General features: G+C 37.4%; 1 protein-coding gene across 3 annotated transcripts in view; it reads left to right on the top strand.

The window, feature by feature from the left end:
* The first annotated feature begins 507 nt into the window (after nt 1–507).
* DPF3 (double PHD fingers 3) overlaps nt 508–22412 on the top strand; it is a 397766-nt gene continuing 375861 nt past the window's right edge. For 2 of the 3 annotated variants that reach the window (XM_074290117.1, XM_074290119.1), the window contains exon 1: nt 508–617. In XM_074290117.1, the coding sequence (XP_074146218.1) occupies nt 586–617 (32 nt within the window). In that variant the 5' untranslated portion in view covers nt 508–585. The remainder of the gene's footprint in view (nt 618–22412) is intronic. The other variant, XM_074290121.1, reaches the window with a different exon arrangement.

Here is a 22412-nt window from a genome sequence, read left to right on the forward strand (position 1 = left end):
TGACTGAGATAAAGAGAACAAATTGGGAATAAGAATAATAAAAAATATTTAGAATATTGTGAAGTAGAAAATGTCAGGACACATGTAATTTAGTTCTTTGATGAAATGGCAGACTTCCAATTTTTTTTTTTTTTGCACATGAATAAGGGGTTTTTGCCATTTGGGGGAGCAAAACAAACTGGCAATACAAGATCATTAATAAGAGTGAATGATTGTTTTTTTTAAAAATTATATTATTTAAGTATTTTCGCTCATCAGGGCAAAGTCGCTATATATTTTTTAAAAGTAGGAAACCAGCTCAAATACTACAATCTTCTGTCCGTCTTCACATTCCCAGCCCCAAAAGAGCTCCTGGAATGGTACTGCCCCTTTAAGACCTGCTCTTTCCAGCTCTACAAAAGGGAGTGACCTCTGGGCTTTGACAGCTCCCCTAATAACTACCATCGCTCAGTCTCCACCCACTTGGCGACACTCTTCTCCAATTGGTCAGCGGGCCGGTATCCCGCTCCCTGATTGGTCATCCGCTTCCCCTGAGCAAACCTTTAGAACTCTGAGACAGACAATATTCTGTTACATTGTAGCAAAATGGCGACTGTCATTCACAACCCCCTGAAAGCGTAAGTAAGACTAAAAAATGTACATATTCCGCGTGGTTTCAATATGAAAAAAAGGGCGCCTTTCTCGGTGCGGATCGCAGGCAATGCACAGCGTCTCCAGGCTCCTCCCAACCTTCGCATTCTCTCTTTTCTTTCAGATTCTTCTTTTTCCCCCCCTCCCAACCCGCAGAAATGTCAGGAGATGCAATTAACAAGAAGAAAATTGTTACATTTGTGTTCTGCTTAATTGGTGGAAGGAGAGAGAGAAGGGAGCAGCTGGGGGACACTGGCACCGGAGCGCTGGGAAGCTCCGGGGATTGTAAAGAGCTCAGGGACCGGCAAGATTCTGAGCTCTGCTAGCCCCACGGGGTGGCGAGTTGGGGGACATGGGGCGGTTGGAACTGGGGGTGTGTGTATGTGTGTGGAGAACGGCACGGAGAATGTTTTAAATTGCACTTGCAGAAGTCGAGCGCACCCGTATCCAGTGACAGGTTTTTCCTCTGCTGCTTCAGCCAAGCCCGGAGATCTGGACACCGGGCTCCTAGGGAGTTTGCAGTGCTTTCCTGAGCACACTCCGGAGGGTTCTTTCTCTCCCGCCCCCAGTTCATTTTTGCACAAACCTTCCGGAGTTTTGAGTGACTTCTCCGAGGGAAGCAATCTGCCCTCAGTGACTGCGGGTCCAGGTGGCTGCCTCGGGGCTTTCCTGACAGGGCAGCTCTGGGAGCGTTTCCTCAGCGCTTTTTCATTGGCGGTGGTGTGGCGTGGTGTGTGTGTGTGTGTGTGTGTGTGTGTGTGTGTGTGTGTGTGTGTATGTGTAGTGCGTGTGTATGTGTCGAACGTAGTAAATTAATTACTCAGATTAACCTGTGGTTGATTTCGAGGAAGGAAAGAGCCGCTGTTCTTATGAATGATTTTTTTTGGGGGGGGAGATGGGTAATAAATAGACAGTGGAGGAGGAGACAAGATTTGTGTTTCCTCGCTCGAATAGGCAGCTTTTACTTCGAGCCAGAGTGAGGGGGCAGGTGCCTCTAGATGCTGCCGAAAGACTTTGAGCGAGCGCCCAGATCCGGGACAGAGGGAGGGCTAGGGGAGGGCACTCAAGGGCCATTCTCCCTTCTAGATCGGGTTTCTTCCTTCCTTCCTTCCTTCCTTGCTTGCTTCTTTCCTTCGCGCTTTCCAGTTCAGGGTGCCGTTAAGCTGTCAGACTGTGAAGGGGGCAGAGTCTGGGGGCGTCTTCAGGAGATGAGCGTATCGCTGCAAAGGGAGTCTGAGTGGGAGAGGAGTGATGATCCCTCTGAATTCGCACGATCGAGGAGATCCCCTAGACTGCTTACTTCCCCAGGACCTCCTAGTGAGGTCGAGTGGGTGACGGACTTTCCAGAGATCTCTAGTAGGCAGTGACCTGCATTCTTTCAACTCCTGCTGGCCAGGCTGCCTCCCTCTCCCCTCGAGTTGGAAACGACTCAGAGCCGAAGGCTTTCCGGGGATCCGGTGGTGGCAGTGGCTGACACTGCCTTGGTGTCCACCCTTTGTCGCACCCCCGCTCCGCTGGGCTATCATAGCCGCAGGAAAGGAGCTCCTGACGGGGAGCTTTTATTGGGAAGAGGGTGAACGAAGGGAAGGGAACATACTGATTTCACCTTTTCTTATATCGACAAGAACAAGAAAAAAGGGGGAAAAGCGTAGACTTGAATTTTCCAAGCTTCGGAGTAAAATAAATATAGACAGGCAGACATTTAAAAAAAGAGACAGTGAAGAGGACATCGGAAGTCTGGGTTCTTAAGACGGTTCTTCCCGAGTCTCTTCTTCAGGATCTTGCATGGGTTGTACTTTACTACCACAGGGTTTCACCCAAGAAATAAAATGTTTTATGATAGCATAAATAGGTGCAACTTCTCCGTGTCCTCTCCCTCCCTCCCTTGTTCAATCAGTCAATTTCAACTGCATTCAGCAGCTGATCTTCCGTTCCCCTATTTCCAGTCCAAATTGCACGGAAATAGGAATACCACCCCATAGAAACTTAAGTTAACTGAATCTATTGGGAAAGATGCGTGCTGATGCTGTAGGGAAGCCTACACGAATTTCTACCCTCACCCTCTCTCTTCCACTATTTCTTTGGACTCTAGGAGTAATGTGTCTATGAGGGGAGGAGTTAAGAGGGGGAAAAACCTGGAAGGGGATGGCCGAATTTCGCCTCTCTTCAGTAGGATTAATTCAACATCATTATATTTGGACTTTGTATAATTGTGAGCAGTTGCAAAGGTGATGTCTTTGTAAATTTATAACTGACTCTACGTGCATACACGAGAGGCGCGCGTACTGAAACGCGCACCTTCCCCCTCCCCCATCCTTTTTCTAGGTGGGAGTTAAGGAGTAATTTCTAATTAGCCCCTCCTTTCTAAATCCCAACCCCTTTCCCTAGGGGTGAGAGGGGGAGGAAACAATACCTTTGCAGGACGAAGCTTCTTTGCACTTGACGTCTTTTAAACTACTGATGTAGTAGAAGAAACGGGGTTGTTACTGGCAGCCTGACACCATCTGCCTCTCCCTCCTCCTTCTTAACTTGTTTAATAAAACATCTTATATATTTCATTTGTTCTTAAAAGTTGCTGATCAAGAAACAATACACACATGGATAAATTATGCATGGGATAAATTAGAACAAAAGCTGTAAGACATATAATGCGGATGGGGATGATGGGGGAGGAAAGGGGAATGGTGGAGGGAGGAGGGATAGGGCGGGAGAGGGGGTGGGAGAAGAATGATTCCGAGCGCGATGTTTTTATCCTCATGTGTCCTTCCTGACAATGAAACAGAGCCGAACGACATTAGCATTTCCTCTGTCTGGCGTTTTGATTATCTCCCCCCACTTCTCTCTCTCAAAAAGAAAGAAGGAAAGAAGGGGGGGGCACAGACGCCCCCTATAGAAACTGGCCACACAAAGGTTCTGCTCTGAGATTGGGGTGGTGGGGGTGGTGATGGATGAAGTGATAACTCTGCCGGGAGAAACTAGCTCAGATTTCAAGCAACATCTCTGTTGGACTTTGTCATGTACATAGATCATTTTTAAACTGGCTTTGTCCATGTGGGATATGCATATGAGATTTGCAGGTAATAGGATTCAAATTGATTGCAAATTTCATATCTCCTTGCCTCCTTTTTGATCTCTCAACTTCCTTTCTTATTACTTCTTATTGCACCCCTTACCCTCTTCTTTGAAGCGGAGCAGCCTGCATTCAATCTGTGTGGTTGCCTTTAACATCTTTGGAGCTTGTAGGGACAGAAATGGGTTTTCTGATAAGATCACAAAAGAGAAGCAGCAGGTATTCCAAGTACTGCATTTTGCCACATCTGGGCAAAGTAGAATTTTAAAGCATTGATAGATGCTTGCAGTGATCTAGGTCTATTCCATATAATCAATTATATTGTCTGAGTTTGATGTATGGATTTTACAGTCAACATATACACAAGCACATTAAAAGCTATGTGGTAAAACTTTTATGATGCACATGCTCACAAAATATCAATCAGATGAGCATTGTATAGAAGATAATTGATTACATATTGGATTCTAATTTATTACTATTTGTCAATAGAATCTTAATGTAAAATCTTAAAATACAGTTGAAAAAGCTAATTCAGAAATCCAGGTTGATATTCCTATATTCAGAATGATCACTTCAGTTACTCTTTTCCTTCCTTCCCTCTTTCCTTACTTCCCTCTTTCCTTCCCTCCTTCCCTCCTTCCTTCCTTCCTTCCTTCCTTCCTTCCTTCCTTCCTTCCTTCCTTCTTCCCTTCCTTCTTCCCTCCCTCCCTCCTTCCTTCCTTCCATCCTTCCTTCCTTCTTCCCATTCTCCCTTCCTCCCTTCCCTCTTTCTTTCCCTCCTTCCTCCCTTCCTTCTCTCTTTCCTTCCCTCCTTCCTCCCTTCCTTCCCTCTTTCCTTACTTCCCTCTTTCCTTCCCTCCTTCCTTCCTTCCTTCCTTCCTTCCTTCCTTCCTTCCTTCCTTCCTTCTTCCCTTCCTTCTTCCCTCCCTCCCTCCTTCCTTCCATCCTTCCTTCCTTCTTCCCATTCTCCCTTCCTCCCTTCCTTCCCTCTTTCTTTCCCTCCTTCCTCCCTTCCTTCCCTCTTTCCTTCCCTCCTTCCTTCCTTCTTTTCCTCTTTCCTTCCTTCCTTCCTTTCTTCCTTCCTTCCTTCCTTCCTTCCTTCCTTTCTTCCTTCCTTCCTTCCTTCCTTCCTTCCTTCCTTCCTTCCTTCCTTCCTTCCTTCCTTCCTTCCTTCCTTCCTTCCTTCCTTCCTTCCTTCCTTCCTTCCTTCCTTCCTTCCTTCCTTCCTTCCTTCCTTCCTTCTTTTCCTTCTTTTTTCTAAGTTGTTAAAATAGCACTAGAAGTTAAATGGGATATCTGAATCCCTTTGTCAGTTATTAATATTTTTCACTATTGTATCAATTGAAATGCAGATTGGGTAAAGAATAGAGTATGTATGGAACTTGTAGTCAAGAAGACCTGAGTTCCAGTTATGATAACTAGTTTTGGAAACATGGTCCAGTTAATCTCTTTGAGCTTCAGACAAATCTCTAAAACTTTTTTGGTTTGAACTCAGGTCCTTTTAACTTCAGGACTGGTGCTCTATCCATTGTGCTATCTAGCTTCCCCTCTCTAAAACTTTTAATGTTATAGATGGATTGCCATCTGCCCTCCACTAATGAAATGACAGGTTTTTGATATATGTAGAAATTAATCATTCATTATTTTAATATCTCAGTGCCTCAAGGATTTGTGATTTAATTAGTGTGGGCATAATACACTTTCCTCCTTCTCATCTAATGCAGATCATAACCCTTCTGTGCCATAGTAGACCATTTCATGAGTTGTCACCCAACCCAGATCAGTTCCTTGGTGACCAATATTTTATTCTCTAAACTTAGATTAACCAGTTATCAGGGGACAGACAGAGCCCCTTCTGGGCTGTTACTCAAAGCCTTTTCAGTTTAGTAGAACCTTTCAGAACTTGTTCTCTGCTGGCATAACTTCGGAAAGTCTAGGGTCATTTTCATGTCATGTTTAGATATCAGAATGGTTCCATAATAGAGGAATAATTTGTTATTGAAAAAGTATTTTGCAACAAAGATTACTTTGTCTTAAAGTAGTTATCAATAAAGTACTGAATTAGTAGACTATGGAGACCCTGTAATTATGAACATCAACTAAAGATCTTTCTGATGATGGTATGTATGTGGTCTTGGATTGGTAAAAATTATGCTAGTGAATTGCAAACACTATCAGATGGAAAAGGTTGGACTGTATGTAACAATGAACTATATATTCTTGTCACCTGAAAATAAATCTAGCTAAGTTTAATAATAACTAGCATATATACAGGTATTGCAAAGTAACATAAATCAGATAATCCTTTTTGGTAATGGTTGCACAATGGATTGAGTACCTGATCTAAAAACAGGAAGACCTGAGTTGAAATCCAGTCTTAGACACTTGGTAATTGTGTGACTCTAAAAATATCACTTCATCCACATGTCTGCCTAAGTGTCCCCATCCATAAAATTATCTAATAGCACTTACTTCCCAGGATTGTTATGAAGATAAAATGCAATAATATTTGCTATATTTTTTAAAACAAGGATTGCTCTATTCTTTGATATCTATAGCTATCAGGTTTGAAGTGAGTCTGATTGGGTTGGGAAAAGAACTGACATTATTTTTTTCTTTTAAATCATATTTTATTTTATTTTTCCAAATGCATGCAAAAATAGTTTTCAGCATTCACCTTTGCAAAATCTTATGTCCATATTTTTCTCCCTTTCTTCCCCCTTTCTCCTCAAGACAGCAAGCAATTTGATATATGTTAAACATATGTAATTCTTATAAACATATTTTTATATTTGTCATGCTCCCCCAAAAAATCAGATCAAAAAGAAAAAAAACACAGGAAAGGAAAAAAACCAAGCAGACAAACAACAATATTAACAAAAGCTGAAAATACTATGCTTTGATCCACATTCAATCTCTACAGTTCTCTCTCTGGATGTGGATGACATTTTCTATTCCAAGTCTATTGGAATTGCCTTGAATCACTTCATTGTTGAGAAGAACCAAGTTCATCGCAGTTGATCATCATATAATCTTTTTGTTACTGTGTACAATGTTCTCCTGGTTCTGCTTACGTCATTCTGCATCACTTCATGTAAATTTTTCCAAGCCTTTCTGAAATCAGCTTCCTCATCATTTCTTATAGAATAATAATATTCCATTACATTTATATCAGAATTGACTTTCTTAAGACTCTTGATCTCAGGATCTTAGACTGACAGAACCAGTACGTGAAGGGAAATGGCAATGGTGATTTGACCCCATTTGGCACATGTTGCTTCCTCATGGTGTCTTGCTGCTTCAATTAGGTTGCATTTTCTGCCCATCATTGGTCATAGAATCTCATGAAACTACTGAGGAATGGAGGAACTGTGAGAGACATTTGTAGAAGATGTGCCTATGCTGACAAAATCACATATTCTTCAATTATTGAAGCAAATGATAGAACTAGGGCCTGAACCTACAATTTCACTAGTATAGGACTTCTTGGGTAAGGAAATGGCTGGCATTAATTCAGTATGACACTTTCTCTGCAATTTATAGTTTTACAGAATTGCCTAGAACATTGAGAAATTAAATGATTCACTTAAGTCACATGGCTCATATGTGTCAGAGATAAGCTTTGAACCTAGGGTTTTCCTGTAATTCCAATTTAATTCTTTATCCATTATGTATACTGTTCTTATATTGAATAAATATAACTTGTATAAGTACTTTATGTACTTATGATTCAGTCTTCCCAGAGGGGTCCTCTTTCCCCAGAGAGATAATAGAATAGCTAGAATAATGATGAGTCCATAAATGCAGCTTCTGACACCACAGGAATTCTAGCAATCTATGAATTAATTTTTAGTATATATCCACACATATTATAATATTTCATTGATGTCTTTTGTATTTACATCAGGACCTCAACCTTTCCCCTTCTAGACTGACCATTTCATTGTGACAAAGAGAGATGTTTTTTATTTATTTGTTTTTGATGATGCAATCGGGGCAAATGACTTGCCTAGGGTCATACAGCTATTAAGTGCCAAGTGTCTGAAGGTGGATTTGAACTCAGATTCTCCCGACTCTAGGGCCAGTGTTTTCTCCATTATGTCACCTAGTTGCTCCACCATTGTGACAAAGAAAATTAATAAAGCCCCCCCCCAATCAGATATAGTGACATCTAAACAATGATCTGAGACCCCCCCATTTTCCCTTAAAATCAAAGTTTGAATTTCCTTTAATGATCTTCTCATTTTTGTTGTTGTAATCCTTTTGTTTATAATCTTCTTGGTTCTGTAAATTTTGCTCTGTATCAATTCATGTAAATTTTTCTATATTTTTCACATTCCTCATGTTCATCAATTTTGGATGATGAATATTTATATTTTTCATAATGTTCCATTGCATTTATATACTATAATTTTATCAAGCATTTTCCTATAGTTTACACATTTGGTGTTTACAAAAGATGCCTGCTGATTAGAGCATTTGAAAAAATTGCCTCTCCTTTTTCTTCTCTTAAGAAAACAATGGTGGGTACAAATATTGAGATCACATTGCAATTCTAGAAAGGATGGTTATTACCATGTATAATTTATAGTTTTTTTTTGCTATCACACCACATCTGGCTGAGACTTAGGTCACCTGGCAAAGCTAGTTAGCACATGTATTCCCATATTACAGTTGAAAAACTGAGGCAGACATATGTTAAATTACTAGTTTAGACATACAACTAATTAGTCTTTCTGACTTTAGGCTCAGTATTGTATCTACCTAACTAACTTCTAGGGTGGGTCTGTGTTTCTGTTTCTTGGGATCTAAAACTTGGGTTTTATTCAAGTTTCTAAAAAAAATCTGTTTGTAAGAATCTTATAAATATTTCAGTTTTATTGATGGGGAAATTGAGGCTGAGGGAAGGAAATTTAATTGGCCAAGGTTAAACAGCAGGCCATTTTTATAGTTAGATCTCCAATGTTCATCTCTTCACATACTCTAAGGTCATTTTATTCACGTGGACAGTATCTAATTATCAGCACTAGAAATTAAAGGTTTTATTTTTTTCCACACCCATTCCATTTTTTATTTAGATTGTTCACATAAGCCAGCATTTGAATTTCTTTAAAAAGTATACAACATTAAATCTACCAGTACTGAGGTTAGAAAATAATCTTAGACCTTTAAAACCCCACCTTCTTACCTTTCCAGTGCTTTACTCCCCCAATAGTAGCAGTTTTATTAAAGTTATCTAAATCTTCTACACTTAAAAGTCCTTCAAAACAGATTTTTTTTAAAACATAAAGCTTTAATTTTAAAAGATAAAGTAGTTCCTATTGTCCCTTATGTTTTTAATGGACTTCTTTCCATTATGGAAAAAGTCAGCTTTTTTTTTGAACTTATGTCCAATGGACATCTCCATCTTTCTTTCTTCAAGGTCCAGTTTAGCTGCTATCTTCTCCATGAGATTTTCCCTAACCGCACTGCCCTCTCCCAAAGGAAAATGATCTCTCTCCTCCATTTCTCACAGAATTTTGACTGACCCTCTCCTTTTTATTTATCTAATACTTCATATGCTCAGAAGATCCCCTTTACAACAGAATTATAGATTTCTGAAAGGCACCTTAGAAGTCATAAACTATAGTTCTTTCATTTTATAGACAAAGAACCTGAAGCAAAGACAGGTTAAGTAATTTAAGTAAGTCCAGTCTCATACAACTAGTAGTGTTTTTGCCTCTTTTTACATTGTAAATCTCTGGAGGTTAGAGTCTGTGTAGTGTCTAGTTTTGCACAGAAGTTGTTCCTAGAAAGAGCCTGGTCCAGAACTTTCTAGATCCAGTATCTTTTAAAGAAATGCTAATTTTCCTTAAAAAGATTAGCTTTTTTTTAAAATAAGGTGAGAACTCTCTTGTCTTTGACTCCTCCCTTTCCCCCTTTAATCTCAAAGTAAGAATGATTTATTTGTAGCCAATAGGAAATTGGCTACCTAGGCTTATGCTCTTAAAATTGATATTTAAAAGGAGAGTTGAATAGGAAGAGAAGGGGTGGAAGCTAAACCTGGGGGAGCAGTGTTATACATGGATACTTAAATTTAGATTCCAAGAGGAAAAGGAAGACTGTATATCTCTGAGGTCTCTTTAAAAAAGCATGTATACTCAGAGATGTCAGTGTATGATGGCAGCAGTATAATGACCAAGACTTTCTAGATCAAACCAGGGACATTATGAATAGGAACAGCAGTGGAGGAATGATGAAGAGTACTTGAACTTGAATTCAGTTAAATGGACAACAGAAGAATTATTAAATTAAGCAGAATTTGGCGATGAGAAGCAACAAAAAACAGAATTATAGTGAGAGGGAACAACTTTAGATCTTGGATGGTGCAGGTAAAGGAAAGGGGTTGGTTCTCTAGCAACTCTGACTACTTTTCCCTTTGAGGGCATACCTTTAACCCCAAGAAACTATTATAAATCTTTTTTTTAAAATTATTATTATAGCTTTTTATTTACAAGATCTATGCATGGATAATTTTACTGCACTGACAATTGCCAAGTCTTTTGTTCCAATTTTCCCCCTTTCCTCCCACCTTCCTCCCCCAGATGGCAGGTTGACCAATACATGAGAAACTGTTATAAATCTGAATGAATTTATATATCCATTGGAGAGAAAGTGATCACCCTAAGGGTGTGTTTCTTGATTTCTGCCTTTTTACTTCTTTTGGCCTCAGTTTCCTTATCTGTAAGATTAGAGTGCTGAATTAGATGATCTATAAGGTCTATTCTGATTCAAAATTCTATGATCCTGGACTATAAAATCGTGAATAAACATGAACCCTTTCTGAACCTTTCATTCATATCAATGAAAAAAAATGATCTAGGAACAAGGAAGGAAACAATTTGATAATATTGTCAGTGGATTTGGGCAACAGAGATATTTCTGTACCTATCATCATCATGAGCATTATATTATTTCCATATCTGAAAAGTAACTTCTGGGGCTTTGGAATGTTTTAAGAATCACTTGAAAATAGAAACATAGCCAATGTTGTAAGTTTCTGGATAAGAAATACCACAACCTTTGAAAAAAAATTCTTCCTTGTTTAAAAAAATTTTTTTTTTTGATTCAATGTTAATGAGTGATACTACATTATTTTATATAGTTCTTTAAATTTTTAAAAGAATTTACATATATTAGCTTATTTAAACCTGCTTATTAAGCACTTACTATTGGTGCATTGTGTTGGGCATTGGACTTGTCATAATCCATGCATGAGCTGTCTCTTAATGTATGGAAATTTCACAAAGAAAGGAAGAAAGTGTGCTAAAGAAGAAATCCTATGTGGTCTGAGACTGTGAAGAAGCTCCTTTTTTTTTTTTTTTTTTTTTTTTTTAAACATTTAAGAGACTGTTAAAAATGCTGACTTTTATGTGATAGAGTTTTCATTTGGTTGCATGAGTGACGACTTGGGTATGATTAGGTGTAGTATTTCTCATTTGTTCAGTTACAAGTATCTGGTTACAGTCTGTCAAACCCTATGGATGGATAGAGCTAGGCTTCATAAAGCTTTCATTGAAAAAACATTCCTGGAATCTGTTGTATGCATCTGGATTTTACAAAGAATATATAGGATTAGGTCATAGGTGTATAATGGGAAGAACAGGACATATTGAACTGCAAGTAGTTTCTTGGTTGCATGTTTGATGATGGCAGCAGGTTGTATGTTCATGTGGAACATTGGGTCTAAGGAAGACAGACTGTGTAGGGGTATGTTTGGAGCATAGGAGGAGCATGGGGATTAGGTTTAGCAATCCTAATAATGGGCTTCAAGTAGCCAATAAAGAGTTCCAGGGAAGATAACAGAATGTTAATAAGGGGCCCATCAATCATTTATCTCAGTTTTGATCTCTGGTAAACAGTAATTGGAGGACCATATTTAATCTCCTAAGTCTTAATACCAATGAAACTTATACTTTTTCTCCCTGAAAAACCCCAACAAAACAAAAAACTACTCTCTTTCCTACTTGAAACCCAGTGACTGTGGTATTTTCAGATTGCTTAGAAGTAGCCATTTGTTGTTGTTGGTGCTTTTTTTTGGAGGATTGGGGAGAGATGGGTCCACCTTGCAAATCTGCCCTGTGTAATTTACTGTAGTTGGCAGCTAGTGGGGAGGAAGGATGGGGAGGAGTAGTTGCAATTTCAAATCTTTCTTCCATAGAAAGAAACCAACTGGAATAGTATCCGTAGCTCACTTTCCACATTCTTTTCTTATATCTTTCTCACCAGTAACTTTTCCTTGATTACAAATAAGGAAGAGTATTATATTTTCATTATAATTAGAAGCTTGGGTTCCAGTCCCAGCTCTGCCACTTGAGTTTCCCTATCAATAAGTGAGGCTATAGATAGATAATCTACAAGGGTCCTTTCAGTACTCAAGGTCTACAATTCTGTATATGGAAAGTGAAATTGTTTGTTCTTCATACTTGAAGACGACCAATGACATCATGATGTTGGCAGCAAGATACAATGTGTTCTTCTGTGACTGATCAGTCTAAAGTGAGCTTGGAAAGCCCTACTACAGGTTGGGCCTAAACAGTCCATTTGAACATGGAAGATGGATCTGTCTCTAGATTTGAGCATCTCATGTTTCCTTTGTGCTACTGTGATTCTGCTTTGCTCAAAGAGCATAGTGCCTTTTTGATATGGCCATGTTATATTGGGTGATTCTGTGCCAGAATATCTCATATTGATACTAAAGTTCTTCAGAGAGTTCTTGAGAATGTCCTTGTATTCTTTCTTCTGACCTCCATGCGAACATTTGCCTTGTCCAAGTTCTTAAAATTTTTTAGGTAGTTGTCTTTTAGGTAAGTGTGTGTTTGACATTGGAGTTATGTGATCAGCCCATTAGAGTTACCCTCTTTGCAGTAGAGTTTGAATGTTTGATAGTTCAGCTCGTGAGGGTATCTGATACTGTATCTTGCCAAATGATCTTAAAGAATCTTCCTAACACAATTCAAACAGAAGTAGTTCTATTTTCTGGCATGGCACTGGTAGACTGTCCAGTTTGAACAGGCATATAACAATGAAGTCAGCACAGTGCCTGTAGACCTTCAGTTTGCTGTGCAGTGTAATGCCTCTTTTTTCCTACACTTTAATGAAGAGGAAACAGAGGCAGTCTGCTGAATTGAAGTCACTCATTTGAGGTTTTGCTGCAAGATAGAGGTAATAGTAGTTAGGTGGTGCAATGGATAGAGTTTTAGGCTTGGAGTCAAAAAGAATCATTTTTTCCTGAATTCAAATCTGGCCGCACACACTTATGTGTCACTATGTGACTGTGAGCAAGTCATTTAACCCCACATACCTCAGTTTCTTGATCTGTAAAATAAGCTGGGAAAGAAAATGGCCAACCACTCTAGGATCTTTGTGAAGAAAACCAAATGGAGACACAAAAAGGAGAATATGACTAAACAATAATAGAGGTAATAGCAGTGTTGATGAATACTTATGACATTTTTAAGTCCAGTGGATCTCCTTTAACAAATCCTAAATTTATTTAATCATTACCAAGCCTTTCTTTTTTTATTATTATTATTTTTTTAATTCATTTTTCCAAATTATCCCCTCCCTCCCTCCACTCCCTCCCCCTGGTGGCAGGTAATCCCATACATTTTACATGTGTTACAATATAACCTAGATACAATATATGTGTGTAAATACCTTTTTCTTGTTGCACATTAATTATTAGCTTCCGAAGGTATAAGTAACCTGGGTAGATAGACAGTAGTGCTAACAATTTACATTAACTTCCCAGTGTTCCTTCTCTGGGTGTAGTTATTTCTGTCCATCATTGATCAACTGGAAGTGAGTTGGATCTTCTTTATGTTGAAGACTTCCACTTCCATCAGAATACATCCTCATACAGTATTGTTGTTGAAGTGTATAGTGATCTTCTGGTTCTGCTCATTTCACTCAGCAACAGTTGATTTAAGTCTCTCCAAGCCTCTCTGTATTCCTCCTGCTGGTCATTTCTTACAGAGCAATAATATTCCATAACCTTCATATACCACAATTTACCCAACCATTCTCCAATTGATGGACATCCATTCAACTTCCAGTTTCTAGCTACAACAAAAAGAGCTGCCACAAACATTTTGGCACATACAGGTCCCTTTCCACTCTTTAGTATTTCTTTGGGATATAATCCCAATAACAGCAATGCTGGGTCAAAGGGTACCAAGCCTTTCTTTAGTTTAAAGCAGCATAAGATATTCTTCAAAAGCCACAAGTTGAGGGGAGAAGGAGTTATAAAACACCTCTGCATAGTGTTTTGCATGGAAACTATGGATACATGTTGAAATTCTGAATACCAAGCAAAAATTAAAAGAAATAAAAAGACTCTTATTGCCATTGATAATGACAAAATCATGAATTTCTCCAAAGACTGGGGATCCTTTCCTTTAACAGATTTTCCATAAGGAAGTTTTTGATTTATAAAGCTATGCTCTGAAAAAAAAATGAAATAGTTGTTTGGAAAAGAAATGCTTGAATTTGAAGAATGATTATTAAAAATGGTGGCTAGTTTTCTAGACTAACTCAGGAAAAACCCAAAGAAACCAAAACCAAAAAACCCAACCAAAAATAGTGTTGCAAAACTGTAACATTATAAAACTTAATCAGGTATAACATTTTTTTTCCTATCAGAAGTCATCCAGGACATCTGGAATTTGTACTGATATCTCCTCCCCCTTCTTCTGCAATGACAACAGGATCACAGTGTGAGGGAGGTGTTTGGGGAATAGTTTGTGTGTAGGATCATTTGTAAGTCATGTATTCACAAGTCAGAAATATGTACTTCTATGAGAAGTCTTTTTATTAGTATGAAAAAATGAAAAAAATTGCTATTAATTACCCCCTACTGACTCTCCCCTTCTGTCCCCTCCTTTGCCAAGCATAACCAATATGAAGCTACCAGGTATCCAGAAGAAAGGAGAAGATGAGCTAATCAGTTTGTTTTCACTGTTCCTCAGATGAATGAAGTTCATATAGGAAATGAATGGCATCATTGGAGAAAATTACTTAACAGTATTAGAGCTATTAAAATGAATTTCTGTTGTAATGTACTTAAAGTAATCCTAGCAACACTACAATCTAATCAGAGATTCTGGAGAATTACAAAGCCTTGGTGGTTAGTTATCACAAGTTAGTGTATCTCCCCTTCACTAACCCAATGAGGAGAGAGTAACTCAGCATTTTCATTGTTCCAATGTTATCTTGGTTTAAAATAAACAAGAATTTGAGCTGATGGGAAGTCTTTTATTTTCCTTATTTATCTCATTATCTAGCCTGAACAGAGAGAGCTCAAAGGGTCTGTCTACAGTCCCTGAAACGAGGATGCTCACTGGTGAAAGGGTTACTTATTGCTCTGCCCCAGAAAGCTATGCTTCAGTGGGTTTTGCAAGGGACTCTCCTGAAGGAGTTGGTCAGCTTCCCTGGTACTCTGCTTCATGAAGGTGACACAGAGAATGAGGTATGGGTTGCAGGTGGGGTTGAGTACAGCTTTCCTTGCTTGCAAGAAGAGGACATTGTTTTTGCAAAAAGAGGTCAACAGAAACCAGTTCTTTGAAGAAAGGCAGCTTTTGTCTGTGACTCAACATGGTAATAGTCAGATTCCAGAATGGATAGAGATGCATTCTGGTTGCCAGACTAAGGTGAAGGTTCAGATCCAAGTTCATTGTGAATTAGTCCTTGTTCCACTTCCAGAATTTCCAATCCACCAATCCATAATATTGATTGAATATCCAGTGAAAAGAGTTTAGGGCATATTTCTGTAGGAAGTACTAGCTGATTGAAGGAAATAATAGACACATGTCCTGCTCTTTTGGAGTTAATAATTTAATGGGGGAATTACATTCATCTATCTCTTCCTTACTAGTCACTGTTTCTTTTCTTTTCTTTTTTTTTTTTAAACTAAAGTGAAATTGGTGCTTATAAACAAGGAGGATACTGTCCTTTCTGTGGAATATATATTTTCTTTCAGAGAAGTGGTTAGGGTCAGTTCAGGGTAAATGAAAGGGAATGTGGTTGTAGGGGAAAGGGGAGAGCACCATTGTTGGGGAGGTGGGAGTGGAGAGAATATTTTCTCTCTTGCTAATTATTTTCCCTGAGGACTTAGCCAATACAGAACCATCTATTATAGTGGGAGCACTCCATGGTGGTTCTGCCTGTGATGAATGCTAAGTGGAAACAAGCAAGAAAAATTAACAGGCGGCTGCCTCTGTCCAACTAATTAAAATGCATATCCAGATGCATAATTTCCCCCATGTACAACCCCTCTCCCCATCCAAGTTCTATGGAGAAGGAAAGCAGTTTTACTCATTAATTTCTTTTCTCTCTAAAAATTTTATTTTTTAAATTCTAAACTCAGTGAACACCAACCCCTTCCCCCAAACAATCCCTCCCACAACCTTTCCATATACAAAGTAGAATAAAAAAAGAGACTCATTTGTGAAATCTCAAATCTTTATTATGTACAACTTGCTTAAAAAAAAAAAAAATTTAAAAATTCAACATGCTACTTTCAAAGCTGTCCTGCTTAACTGTGTTTCCTTCTGAACTTCCTTTTGTTTTCTTTTGTCCATTTAAAAAATGCTTCAATGATTCTCTTTTCTTCCTTTTTTGGATAACACTGACTAGTTTCCCTTCTCTCTTCTTTCCCATCTTCCCAATGGGAAAACTCCCCCCCATCAAAACTGTAATCATTGCAATGAATAAATATTGTCCTACTCAACAATTCCACATATTTCTCCATGTTCAAAAATGTATGTCTCATTTTGTACCTTGAATCCCATCACATCTCTATCAGTAGATGATTATTAGCATTCTTTATGACCAGCCCTCTAGAGTTGTTATTGGGCATTGAATTCTTCAGAGTTCTTAATCTTTCAACGCTGTTTTCCTTTACAATGTTGTAGTTATATACATTATTCTCCTGGTTCTGCTCATTTTATTCTGTGTCAGTTCAAACAAATCTCCTTAGGTTTCATTTCTAATGGCTTAATAATATTCTATTGCATCAGTATAATTTTTTTTCCTTCCATATCCCAAATGATGGGCATCCCCTCAGTCTCTAGTTCTTTGCCACAATAAAAAGTGCTGATGATATGAATATTTTGAGCATATGGGTATTTTTCTTGTCTCTGAATGTTTTTTTTTTTTTTTTAGGTTATATAGCTCATGATGGTATTGCTGGGCCAAAGGGTGTATACAGTTTAGTGACTTTTTGGGGCATAATTATCAAATTATTTTCTAGATTGATTAGATTTCTAAAATAATTATACCCCAATAATTAATTTTTAAAACAATTTATCATTTACTTACTTTTAATCTTCTTTTTCCAAATTCTTTCCTTCATCTCCTCTCTTACCCATTGAGAAGGCAAGCAATCTGATATAATTATACATATAAAACATGTAAAAATATTTCCACATTAGTCATATTATAAAAAGCAAGAAAAACAAAGAAAGTAAAAAAAAATATATTTCAATTTGCATTCAAAGTTCATCAGTTTTCTCTCTTGAGGTAGATAGTATTATTAGTCATAAATCCTTTGGCATTGTGTTGAATCATTGTATTGATTAGAGTAATTAAGTCTTTCCCAGCTAATCATCATTACAAGTTTGCTGTTACTTAGTACAATGATCTCTTGATTCTGTTCACTCCATTCTATATCAATTTATAGAAGTCTTCACAGGTTTTTCTGAAACTACTTCCTTCATCATTTCTTATAGCACAATGGTATTCCATCACAATCTTATACCACAACTTGTCAGCTATTCCTCAATTGATGGGAATCCTCTTAATCTCCAATTCTCTGCCACCACACAAAGAGCGGCTATAAATATTTTTGTACAAATAATTCCTCCCCCCCCTTTTTTTTTGATATCTGGGATACAGATGTAGTAGTGATATTAAGGAGTCAGAGGGTGTGCATAGTTTTATAGCCCTTTGGACACAGTTCCAAATTGTTCTCCAGAATGGTCGGGCTAGTCCACCAATAATGATTTAGTGTCTCCATTTTTGCATGTTTCTTCCTGCTTTTGTAATTTACTTTTCCTATTATATTAGCTAATCTGATAGGTATGAAGTGGTACCCCAGAGTTGTTTTAATTTGTATTTACCTAATCAGTAGTGACATAGAACATTTTTCCATGACTATAATTGATTTTGATTTCTTCTTTTGAAAACTACCTGTTTATATCCTTTGACCATTATTTAATTGGGGAATGGCTCTTATTTATTTATTTTTTAATAAATGTGTCTTAATTGAGAAGGTTCATTTACCTTTGGCAGAGAAATTTGCTGTAATTTTTTTTATATTACTTCATTGTCTCTGATATCTCTTAGTAAAATGTGGTTTCCCTAATTATTTTTTAAAACTAGGTTTTGCTTTTGATTTGCCTGAGATTATGATCACCAACTTTACTTTTTAAACTCCAGCTGAAGCATAATAGATTTTATCCCAGACCCTTATTTTAAGCCACGTGTGTCTTTCTGTTTCAAGTGTATGTCTTGTAAACAGCATATTTTTGGGATCTGGTTTCTAATTCATTCTGCTATCTGCCTCCATTTTATAGGTGAGTTCATACCATTTACATTCATAATTATGATTACTAATTGTGTATTTCCTTCCATTCTTTTATTCTTTTATTTATCCTCTCTTTTTTTACCTTATCCCTTCTCAAAAGTCTGTTTGCTTCTGACTATTCTTTCCCTTAATCTAATCTCATTTTTATCATCCTTCTTTTCTTTTCCCCTGCCCCTTCTATTTCCCTGTTGAATAAAATATATTTCTATACCTTCTTTTCTTTTTTAGACCAGTTCTGATGAGGTGAGATTCAAGCACTACCTGCCCATCCTCCCTATTCTCCACAATTTCTCCCTCCATTGTAAAAGCTCTTTCTTGTGCTTTCATATGAGATTATTTTCCTCATTCTCCCTCTCCTTCCCTGTTCTCCCAGTACAATATGATATAATTATCAATATATGATATGAAATCACATAAAAATATTTCCACATTAGTCATATCATTTTCCTTCATTTTTTGGGAGATGATCTGAACATAATTGACTCACACTTATGTCCACTGTCCAATAATGATAATGTTCTTAGAGGTTATATATATCATTTTCTCATATAGGAATGTAAACAGTTTAATCTTATTAAGTCTCTGATGATTTCTCTCTCTTTTTTTTAATTAAAGATTTTTTAAATTAATTTTATAATTATAACATTTTTTTGACAGTACATATGCATAGGTAATAATTTTTTTTTTTTACAACATTATCCCTTAGTACTCCCTTCTGTTCCGAATTTTTCCTCTCCTTCCTTCCACCCCCTCCCCTAGATGGCAGGCATTCCCAGACATATTAAATATCTTATAGTATATCCTAGGTACAATATATATGTGCAGAACCGAATTTTTGTTGTTGTTGTTGCAAAAGAAGAATTGTATTCAGAAGGTAAAAATAATCTGGGAAGAAAAACAAAAAACAAACAAACAAAAAATGCTCACAGTTTACACTCATTTCCCAGTGTTCCTTTTCTGGGTGTAGCTGATTCTGTCCATCATTGATCAATTGGAATTGGATTAGCTCTTCTCTATGTTGAAGATATTAACTTCCATCAGAATACATCTTCATACACTATCATTGTTGAAGTGTATAATGCTCTCCTAGTTCTGCTCGTTTCACTCAGCATCAGTTGATGTAAGTCTCTTCAAGCCTCTCTGTATTCCTCCTGTTGGTTATTTCTTACAGAACAATAATATTCCATAACATTCATATACCATAATTTACCCAACCATTCTCCAATTGATGGACATCCATTCATTTTCCAGTTTCTAGCCACTATGAAAAGGGCTAACACAAACATTTTGGAACATACAGGTCCCTTTCCCTTCTTTAGTATTTCCTTGGGATATAAGCCCAGTAGTAGCACTGCTAGGTCAAAGGGTATGCACATTTTGATAACTTTTTGGGCATAATTCCAGATTGCTCTCCAGAATGGTTGGATTCTTTCACAACTCCACCAACAATGCATCAGTGTCCCAGTTTTCCCATGGCCTCTCCAACATTCATCATTATTTGTTCCTGTCATCTTAGCCAATCTGACAGGTGTGTAGTGGTATCTCAGAGTAATTTGCATTTCTCTGATCAGTAGTGATTTGGAACACTCTTTCATATGAGTGGAAATAGTTTTAATTTCATCATCTGAAAATTGTCTGTTCATATCCTTTGACCATTTATCAATCGGAGAATGGCTTGATTTCTTATAAATTAAAGTCAATTCTCTGTATATTTTGGAGATGAGGCCTTTATCAGAACCTTTAACTGTAAAAATGTTTTCCCAATTTGTTACTTCCCTTCTAATCTTGTTTGCATTAGTTTTGTTCTGATGATTTCTCTTTAATTTTTTTAAATGTATGTTTCTCTTGAGTCTTTGTTTGGATGTCATATTTTCTATTCAATTCTACTCTTTTCATGAGGAATGCTTGAAAGCCTTCTGTTTCATTAAATATCAATTTTATTCTCTGAAAGATTATATTCAGTTTATGTGGGTAGTTTATTCCTGATTGAAATCCCACCTTCTTTGCTTTCCAGAATAACATATTCTAAAACTTCCACTCCTTTAACATGGAAGCTGCTAAATCCTATGTGGTCATGATCATGATTTGGTAATAACTAAATGATTTCTTTTATTCTACTTGCAACATTTTCTCTGTGCCCTAGGAGTTCTGGCATTTGGCTATAATATTTCTGGGAGTTTTTATTTTGGGATCTCTTTCAAGAGGTGATTGGTCAATACTTTCAATTTCCATTTTACCAGTTTCTATTTTCTAGAATATCAGGGAAGTATTCCTTGATAATTTCCTCAAATATGATTTTTACGCTCTTTTTTTTTGATTGTGGTTTTCAGATAGTTCAATAATTCTTAAATGATTTCTGCTGAACTATTTTCCAGGTCATTTGCATTTTTAGATGAGATATTTCATATTTTCTTCTATTTTTCATTCTTTTGTTTTTGATTTGTTGTTTCTTGATGTCTCATGAAGTTATTAGCTTCCAATTTTAATTTTTAAGGAATTATTTTCTTCAGCGAGATATTGTGCTTCTTTCTTCTATTTGGTCAATTAAAAAAAGTATTTCTTAGTATTTTGTGGTGCATGTGTGTGTGTGTGTGTGTGTGTGTGTGTGTGTGTGTGTGGATGTGTGTGTTTAGGTATGTGCGTTCTTTAACCAAGCTGTTAATTTTCTTTGCATAATTTTCTTGCAACACTCTCATTTCTTTTCTCAATTTTGTTTCAAATTTTCTTTTTTTTTTTCTTTAATCCTTTCACAAGTCATTGTCTTGTATCCAATTTGCATTTTTCTTTGAAGCTTTGCTTATTATAATTTTTCTTATTGTTGCCTTTTGAATTTATCTTTTTCTTCCTTGTCACCACATTTGGTTTTTATGATCAAGATCTTTTGTGATTATTGTTTGCTTATTTTCCTAGCTTATTCCTTGACTTTGAACTTTATGTTAAAATTGAGCTCTGATCACCTGGGGCACTGTCCTAAACTTTGGATTTTACATGCTCCTATTTGCAGAGCTAATTCTAAGGGTGTTTGTATGGAAGGGGTGTCTGCAAACTGTATTTCCAAGATGGTGTTACCCTGGAAAAAGTGTAAATTTTCCTGGTCTGCACTCTGGTCTTTATCCAGAAAAGAACCCTGCTCCCTTGCAGCTGTAAGGGCTAATACTCTTCTTGGCCCTGGAACTGTGACTAGGTCCCTTGTTCCTTTGTAATCACAAGTGCTAGTGCTCCTCTCTGTTCTGAAACCATAGCCCTTGCCCCCTTGTGTCCGAGCACAAGTAATCCTTTCCTGACTTACCATAAGTGCTCCTGTCTACTATGTATGGGCAATGGAGTTGCCAAAAAGCATCCAGTCTTGGAGGTGATGTCAGCTCGGGATTCTCTATAATCTCTTTCTGATAAGTTGCCCAATGTCCTTACCATCTCAAAATTGAGAGCTCTTGAAGCTGTTGCTGCTGCTGCTATAATTGTGGCTATCTTCAGGATCTATAGTTGGTATTATCACAGTGTGTGCTCTGGGCTCCTCTCCACACCAGTTATAGAGCTTTTTTTGCTGGCCTTCTAAGTTGTCTTAGGCTGGAAAAAATATTTCACCCCAACCTTTTGTTGGTTATGCTGCTCCAGAATTCAATTTGATGCATTATCTTAAAGCTGTTTGGAGTAGAATGTTAGGCGAGTTCAGCTGGGTTGCTGCCTCTACTCTGTCATCTTGGCTCCATCCATTCCACTAATTTATTTTCAATGTTATTTCCATCAAAGAAGATGTAAGTACTTTCCTTTAGAGAATAGTTGGTACCAGTTCTTGAAACCTTCCTCTAAAATCACGATGGTCTGATTTCAGCTCATACTTTAAATGTTCAGCCTTTTTTTTTTTTTTTTTTTTTTTTTTTAAGAGACAAACACACACACAACCCTTCCTTTTTCTTTTCTAAGGTAGAAGAAAAGAAAGGAAACATTTCTACCTTAGTTCTGGCTGCTAATTTCCTTACCTTTGTTTGATTTGTGTTACCTAGCTAGAGACTCTGGAGGTTCCTCACTCTCTCTACCAAATTCCTCTCTCCCATTTCCACAACCCCAAAACAACCCACACTT

Source organism: Sminthopsis crassicaudata, chromosome 2 (assembly GCF_048593235.1).
Source record: "Sminthopsis crassicaudata isolate SCR6 chromosome 2, ASM4859323v1, whole genome shotgun sequence".
Classification (NCBI taxonomy): Eukaryota; Metazoa; Chordata; class Mammalia; order Dasyuromorphia; family Dasyuridae; genus Sminthopsis; species Sminthopsis crassicaudata.